At 61.9% G+C, this 8,273-nt stretch overlaps 1 protein-coding gene across 1 annotated transcript; it reads left to right on the top strand.

Moving 5' to 3' along the window:
• Nucleotides 1-1,297: 1,297 nt before the first annotated feature.
• On the top strand, nt 1,298-7,705 carry LOC134057433 (uncharacterized; the record flags this gene model as incomplete). The annotated part of the gene is made up of 12 exons (XM_062514420.1): nt 1,298-1,451; nt 2,177-2,266; nt 2,769-2,960; nt 3,306-3,448; nt 3,972-4,040; nt 4,324-4,397; nt 5,394-5,408; nt 5,922-6,059; nt 6,154-6,217; nt 6,728-7,246; nt 7,330-7,473; nt 7,630-7,705. Coding segments are annotated over 12 exons (1,678 nt in total), but the record flags the coding sequence as incomplete, so codon positions are not given.
• Between the last annotated feature and the right edge of the window lie 568 nt (nt 7,706-8,273).

The following is an 8,273-nucleotide window of genomic DNA, read 5'->3' as shown; positions in this document are numbered from 1 at the left end:
TTTGGGGTCCCCTCTTCATTTCTGGGGTCGAGTTTGGGGTCGCCCCGTTTTTATTTTGGGGTGCTGGGTGTTCCCTGCTCCTTATTTGGGCTGAATTTGGGGTCCCTTCCTTTTTTGGGGTTGAATTTGGGGTCCCCTCTTCATTTTTGGGGTCGCCCCGTTTTTATTTTGGGGTGCTGGGTGTTCCCTCTTCATTTTTGGGGCAGAATTTGGGGTCCCCTCTTTTCCCTTTTCCATCCCTGTTTTTTCCCATTTTTTTCCTGATTTTTTCCCCTTCTTTTCCCGATTTTTTTTCCTTTTTAAATTTTTTTCCTTCCCTCCCCAATTTTCTTTTTTCCCGATTTTTCTGGTTTTTTTCCCAGATTTTCCCCTTTCCATCCCTGTTTTTTTTTCCTGATTTCCCCCCCTTTTCCCGATTTTTTCTTTTTTTTTTTCCCTTCCTTCCCCAATTTTCTTTTTTTCCCAATTTTTTTCCCCAGATTTCCCCTTTTCCATCCCTGTTTTTTCCCATTTTTTTCCTGATTTTTCCCCCCTTTTCCCGATTCTTTTTCCTTTTTAATTTTTTTTCCTTCCTTCCCCAATTTTCCTTTTTTTTCCCCGACTTTTTCTTTTTTTTCCCCCCCTTCCTTCCCCATTTTTTTTTCCCGAATTTTCTCTTTTTTTCCCAGATTTCCCCCTTTTCCCCCAATTTTTTCCTCTTTTATTCCCCGATTTCCTCCTCCCCAATTTCCCTTTCCCCGCCAATTTTCCCCCCCTTCCTTCCCCAATTCTTTTCCCGATTTTTCTCTTTTTCCCCCATATTTTCCCTTTTCCCCCAATTCTTTTCCCGATTTTTCTCTTTTCCCCCCAGATTTTCCCTTTTCCCCCCAATTTTTTTCCCGATTTTTCTCTTTTCCCTCCAGATTTTCCCTTTTCCCCCCAATTTTTTTCCCGATTTTTCTCTTTTCCCTCCAGATTTTCCCTTTTCCCCCCAATTCTTTTCCCGATTTTTCTCTTTTCCCCCCAGATTTCCCCTTTTCCCCCCAATTTTTTCCCTTTTATTCCCGATCCCCCCTCCCCCAATTCCCCCTTTTTCCTCCCCCACCCCCCCAAATTTTAGTTTCAAACCCCTCATTTTTATTTATTTATTTTTATTTTTTTTTTAAACGCATCACATAAATTTTATTATTTTTTTTTCCCCCAATAAATTTTGGGGTTGAACATTGAGCTGTTTTTTTGGGTGGGGGGGGTGGGACTTTGGGACCCCTCCCCCTCCCCTTCCCCCCTCCCCCCCTCCATGAACGCCCCTCCCCCACAGGAGGGTGCGCCCCGATTTCGTTCTGGTGCGGGAGGAGCCCGAGGGGGGGGCGGGGGGCGCCCCCCGCAGGTTCCTGGCGGGATTGCACCTGGGGGGGGTCCCCAGCAGCGACCCCCTGCCCGCCCTGTACGGCTTCGCTCACCCCCCCTGCCTGGTGAGGGACTGGGGGGGACTGGTTTGTACTGGGAGGGGACTGGGAGGGGAATGGGGGGCACTGGGAGGGACTGGTTTATACTGGGAGGGGATTGGGAGGGGAATGGGAGGGGAATGGGGGGGACTGGGAGGGGACTGGGGGGAATGGGGGGGACTGGTAGGGGACTGGTTTATACTGGGAGGGACTGGTTTATACTGGGAGGGGATTGGGAGGGGAATGGGGGGGACTGGGAGGGGAATGGGAGGGGAATGGGGGGGACTGGGAGGGACTGGTTTGGACTGGGAGGGACTGGGAGGGGAATGGGGGGGACTGGGAGGGACTGGGAGGGGAATGGGGGGAATGGGGGGGACTGGGAGGGGAATGGGGGGCACTGGGAGGGACTGGTTTATACTGGGAGGGGATTGGGAGGGGACTGGGGGGGACTGGGAGGGACTGGGAGGGACTGGGAGGGGAATGGGGGGGACTGGGAGGGGAATGGGGGGGACTGGGAGGGACTGGTTTATACTGGGAGGGAATGGGAGAGACTGGTAGGGGACTGGGAGGGTGGAATGGGGATACTGAGAGGGACTGGTTTATACTGGGAAGGACTGGGAGGGGAATGGGGGGGAGTGGGGGGACTGGGGGTCACTGTGGGGCACTGGGAGGGACTGGGAGGGATACTGGGGAAGACTGGGAGGCACTGGGCAGGGCGCTTGCCTGGCCCTTGACACTCCCAGTGCTCCCAGTTTGCCCAGTTGGCTCGGCTGCAGCGGGAACTGGGCCATGAGGCTTTTCCACTGGTGCCACAACACTTCTGCAACCGGCCCCGGGGACTGGTGAGAACTGGGAGGGACTGGGGGGAACTGGGGAGGGACTGGGAGGGACTGGGGGGAACTGGGAGGGACTGGGGGGAACTGGGGAGGGACTGGGAGGGACTGGGGGGAACTGGGGAGGGACTGGGAGGGACTGGGGGGAACTGGGAGGGACTGGGACAGACTGGGGGGGGACTGGGAGGGACTGGGGGGGGACTGGGAGGGACTGGGATGGACTGGGGGGGGACTGGGAGGGACTGGGGGGAACTGGGAGGGACTGGGATGGACTGGGGGGGACTGGGAGGGACTGGTGAGAACTGGGATCTATTTTGGGACAAGTTAGAAGTGCCACCGGTGTCACTGGTGTCACTGGTGTCACTGGTGTGTTACTGGTGTCACTGGGAGGTGTCACTGGTGTCACTGGTTTGTCACTGGTGTCACTGGTGTGTTACTGGTGTCACTGGGAGGTGTCACTGGTGTCACTGGTGTGTTACTGGTGCCACTGGTGTGTCCCCGTTGTCCCCAGCTGACCACGCCCACCTTCCCCATGACGGTGATGCTCAGCCCCGCCCCTGCCGGGGTGGGACAGGTGAGGCCCCGCCCCTTTCCCACCCCGCCCACCGGAAGTGAAGGAGCTCGGGTGGGCGTGGCCAAAGGGTCTGGCTACTTGTGGGTGTGGTTCAATGGGCGTGGCCAACGTGGACAAGACTCTATGTGGGTGTGGCTATGTGTGGGTGTGGCTCGGTAGGCGTGGCCTTTTGGGGTGTACTTTAGTGGGCGTGGCTCTACGTGGGTGTGGTCAACAGCCCTGGCTCCCTGTGGCTGCTGGGCGTGTCCCTGTCCCTCTGTCCCACCTGTCCCTGGCCCACCTGTCCCTCTGTCCCACCTGTCCCTCTGTCCCACCTTTCCCACCTGTCCCTATTCCTGTCCCTCTGTCCCACCTGTCCTTCTGTCCCACCTTTCCCACCTGCCCCACCTGTCCCTGTTCCTGTCCCTGTCCCACCTGTCCCTCTGTCCCACCTGTCCCACCTGTCCCTGTCCCACCTGTCCCTCTGTCCCCCAGGTGCGCGTGGGGTCCCCTCAGGTGCTGGGCGCGGTCGCTGCCGCCATGGGCGGGGCCCGGGCGGGGGCGCTGGTGCAGGAGGGACCCGCGGGGACCCAAAGGCTGCGGGTGCAGAGGATCGGGGAGGAGTACCGGGCACTGCGGTGAGAACTGGGAGGGACTGGGAGGGACTGGGAGGGGAATGGGAGGGGAATGGGAGGGACTGGGATGGACTGGGAGGGACTGGGAGGGACTGGGAGGGGAATGGGAGGGGAATGGGAGGGACTGGGAGGGGAATGGGAGGGACTGGGAGGGACTGGGAGGGGAATGGGAGGGGAATGGGAGGGACTGGGATGGACTGGGAGGGGACTGGGACAGACTGGGAGGGAAATGGGAGGGACTGGGAGGTTCATGCTGGGGGCGGGGCTTTCCTAGAGGGCAGGTCTTGGAGATGACGTCATTTGTGTGAGGGCGTGGCTTCATTTGGGGGCGTGGCTCAGAAATGGGGGAGGGGCCGTGTGTGGTCCGGGGAGGGGTCAGCAGGAATGGGCGTGGCCTCTTCTTGGGGGGCGGGGCCTGTGAAGGGGTGGGGCCTGTGGGGTGTGCATGGGGGAGGGGTGGGTCCGTGTTGGGGTCTCTGGGGTCCCCCTGACCCCCGGGTCTCCCTCCCCTCCCCCCACCCTGCAGGTGGTCCGTGGGGGACGGGGACAGCGTGGGGGAGGGGCTGCAGGTGGAGCCAGTCGCCCTCAGCCCCAGGTGAGTGTGGGGGCGGGGCCTCGGGGGGGGGGGCCTCAGGTGGGGCTGTGGGGTCGTGGGGTGGGGGTGGGTGGGGCTAGGAGAGAAAGGGCGTGGCTTTCCATGAAAAGGGGAGTGGTCAATATGGCCCACGTGGCTGGGGTTAGCGTGGTCACACCTGTGCAAAGGGGCGTGGCCACAGTGGGCTGGGGAAAGGGGGCGGGGCTTTGACGGGGGCTCTGCCCACCCAAAGGGGCGTGGTCACTGGTGGGTGTGGTCACGACGAAGGGGGTGTGGTTACCAGGGGGCGCGGCCACGACGAGGGCGTGGCCACAAAGAGGGAGGTGGTCGCAGTGGTGGGCGTGGTCACAGTGAGGGGTGTGGTCACAATGAGGGGTGTGGTCACAATGAGGGGCGTGGTCACAGTGAGGGTGTGGTCACAGTGAGGGTGTGGTCACAATGAGGGGTGTGCTCACAATGAGGGGTGTGGTCACAGTGAGGGTGTGGTCACAGTGAGGGGTGTGGTCACAATGAGGGGCGTGGTCACAGTGAGGGTGTGGTCACAGTGAGGGGTGTGGTCACAGTGAGGGGTGTGGTCACAGTGAGGGTGTGGTCACAGTGAGGGTGTGGTCACAGTGAGGGGTGTGCTCACAATGAGGGGTGTGGTCACAGTGAGGGTGTGGTCACAGTGAGGGTGTGGTCACAGTGAGGGTGTGGTCACAATGAGGGGTGTGGTCACAATGAGGGGCGTGGTCACAGTGAGGGTGTGGTCACAGTGAGGGTGTGGTCACAGTGAGGGGTGTGGTCACAGTGAGGGTGTGGTCACAGTGAGGGGTGTGCTCACAATGAGGGGTGTGGTCACAGTGAGGGTGTGGTCACAGTGAGGGTGTGGTCACAATGAGGGGTGTGGTCACAATGAGGGGTGTGGTCACAGTGAGGGTGTGGTCACAGTGAGGGTGTGGTCACAGTGAGGGGTGTGGTCACAGTGAGGGTGTGGTCACAATGAGGGGTGTGGTCACAGTGAGGGGTGTGGTCACAGTGAGGGGTGTGCTCACAGTGAGGGGTGTGGTCACAGTGAGGGGTGTGGTCACAGTGAGGGGCGCGGTCACAGTGAGGGTGTGGTCACAGTGAGGGGTGTGGTCACAGTGAGGGGTGTGGTCACAATGAGGGGTGTGGTCACAATGAGGGGTGTGGTCACAGTGAGGGTGTGGTCACAGTGAGGGGTGTGGTCACAATGAGGGGCGCGGTCACGTTTGTGGGCGTGGTTAGTGACCCCGCCCCCCCAGGCACCGGGCGTGGGTGGACGCCTGCGCCGGACTCTTCGGGGGCGTCGACATCTGCGGGGTGGAGGCGCTGAGGGGCCCTGATGGGCAGGAGCACATCGTGCAGGTACCCGCACACCTGGGGAGCCCCACCCAGCACACCTGGGGCACACCTGGGCACACCTGAGACACCTGGGGCATCTCAGCAAAACATTGGGCACACCTGAGACACACCAGGGGCACCTGGGGTACACCTGAGACACCTGGGACTCACCTGGGGCACCTCAGAGACACTTGGGGCACACCTGAGACACACCAGGGGCAGCTGGGGTACACCCGGGGCACACCTGGGGTATTTGTGGCACACCTGAGGCACACGTGAGACACACCTGGGGCACGCCTGAGAAACACCTGGGGCATGCCTGAGGCACACCTGAGACACACCTGGGGCACACCTGGGCACACCTGAGACACCTGAGACATATCTGAGACACACCTGGGGCACACCTGCGACCTACCTGCCAGCCCCCACCCTTGGGTCTGTGAACACCTGGATCTCCCTGGTTCCCACTGCCCCCCTCCCCCCCACCTGGACCTCCCCTTACCCACCTGAGCCCCGCCCACCTGGCCTCACCTGCAGGTCCTGGGCTCGTGGTTGCCTCTGCTGGGCCCAGGTGCGGCCGAGGATCAGGCCCAGATCGTGGAGCTGGTGCTGGAGAGGATGAGGGAGGAGCTGCCCCGCCCACGCAGCCCCTCCCCCGCTCGGCCACGCCCACAGGTAACAGCCCCTCCCCTCCCCCCACACCCACCCACCCACCCCCTCCCCCACCCCAAAATCGAGCTCTCCACCCCCTTCCCTTTGTGCCCCGCAGGTGTCGGCGACGTCGGGGTCACCCCGGGCGGGGACCCCCCCCCAGCAGAGACCCCAACCCCAGGGTGAGCGAAACCCCCCCAAAAATGGGGGCTCCCCCCTCCCCCCCCCACCTCCCAAAAAAATCCTGGGAGACCCCTCCCCCACCCCCCAAAAAAAAAAACCCAAACAAAAAAACCCAAAGAAACCCCCCCCAAAAAAAAACCCCACAGAGGGAATTTGGGAATTTTAGGGAAAGGTTGGGATCGTTAAAAAATGTTGGGATCGGGTTCTGCTTCAAAATTTTCCCGAAAATGAGAAATTCAGGGATTTTCCCTAAAATTCCTGGGATTTGCTCCAAATTCTGAGATTCCCCAAAGCGGGGGAAGGGAAAAAATAATTCAAACCACCCCAAATTCCTTGAAAACACCCAAAAATTCCCCCAAATTTTGGGAGCTCCTCCCACGGGTCACCCTTAAATTTGCTCTCACGATTCCAGTGCTGGAACGCCCCAAAATTTTGGGGACTCCACCCAAATTTGGGACCTTTACCTGCCTCAAGCCCCGCCCCTTTCAGGTGTTCTTTTTCCCTCCCAGGTGCGCCGCCTCCGGCTGGCCCCGCCCAACCCCGCCCCGCACCTCAGGGGCAGCCACGCCCACAAATGGGTGGAGCTTCGCCACGCCCAGCCCACCCCGGCCCCACCCCACCACGTGGTCCGTCCCAGCCACGCCCACTCGCGACTCAACCCCGCCCCCAAAGCCCGGTGGCCACACCCCAGCCCCGCCCAACCTCCCCGCAGCCACGCCCACAAACCCCACCCAGCTCGCCTCAGCCGCACCCACAAGCCACGCCCACCCCGCAGCCACGCCCACCGCTGGTTTCCTCTGCATCGCAGCCGCGCCCACCCAGCCCGCAGCCACGCCCACAAATGTCTCCAACATCCCAGCCCCGCCCTCAAGCCCCGCCCGCTTCTCAGCCACACCCACCTGGCCCGGTGACGTCACCGCAGCCCCGCCCTCAAGCCCCGCCCGCTTCTCAGCCACGCCCGCCTGGTTCCGTGACGTCACCACAGCCACGCCCTCAAGCTCCGCCCACTTCTCAGCCACGCCCACCAGGCCCGGTGTTGTCACCGCAGCCGCGCCCTCAAGCCCCGCCCACCTCACAGCCCCGCCCTCAAGCCCCACCCGCTTCCCCTCAGCCCCGCCCATCAGGTCCGGCCACGTCACCTCAGCCCCGCCCACAAGCCCCTCCCACCTCCCCCCAACCCCGCCTCCAGCGCTCCCCCTCCGTCCCCCAGCCCCGCCCCCAAGCCCCGCCCACCACCCGCCAGCCCCGCCCACAAGCCCCGCCCATCGCCCCCAAACCAGCCCTGGCCCCCAAACCGGGCGGAGCCCCTCCCCCCAGGTAAGTTGGGGGAGGGGTTGGGAGGGGGAGGGAGGAGGGGCGGGGCCAGGAGCCCTCCCCTCCCCCCACACCCCTGAACCCCCCAATTCCGCAGCCCTGGCCCCGAGCAGGGACCCCCCGAGAGCCTTCGGGCGCTGCGGCAGAGCTTCGCCAGCCTCTTCAGCGACTGAGGGAGCGCCCCAAAAACACACCTGGGGACCCCGAACACACCTGGGGACCCCGACCACACCTGGGGACCTGTAACACACCTGGGGATCCCGACCACACCTGGGGATCTGTAACACACCTGGGGACCCCAAACACACCTGGGGACCCCAAACACACCTGGGGACCCCAAACACACCTGGGGACCCCGAACACACCTGGGGACCCGAAACACACCTGGGGACCTCAAATACACCTGGGGACTAGAAACCCACCTGGGGACCTGTAACACACCTGGGGATCCCGACCACACCTGGCGACCTGTAACACACCTGGGGATCTGTAACACACCTGAGGACCCCAAACACACCTGGGGACCTTGAAACACACCTGGGGACCCCAAACACACCTGGGGACCCCGAACACACCTGGGGACCGGAAACCCACCTGGGGACCTGAAACACACCTGGGGACCACGAACACACCTGGGGACCTTGAAACACACCTGGGGACCCGAAACACACCTGGGGACCCGAAACACACCTGGGGACCCCGAACACACCTGGGGACCTCAAATACACCTGGGGACTGGAA

Source organism: Cinclus cinclus, unplaced genomic scaffold (genome assembly GCF_963662255.1).
Source record: "Cinclus cinclus unplaced genomic scaffold, bCinCin1.1 SCAFFOLD_337, whole genome shotgun sequence".
Taxonomy (NCBI): Eukaryota; Metazoa; Chordata; class Aves; order Passeriformes; family Cinclidae; genus Cinclus; species Cinclus cinclus.
Note: the sequence above shows the minus strand (reverse complement) of the source record. Positions and strands in the feature narration are given on the sequence as shown.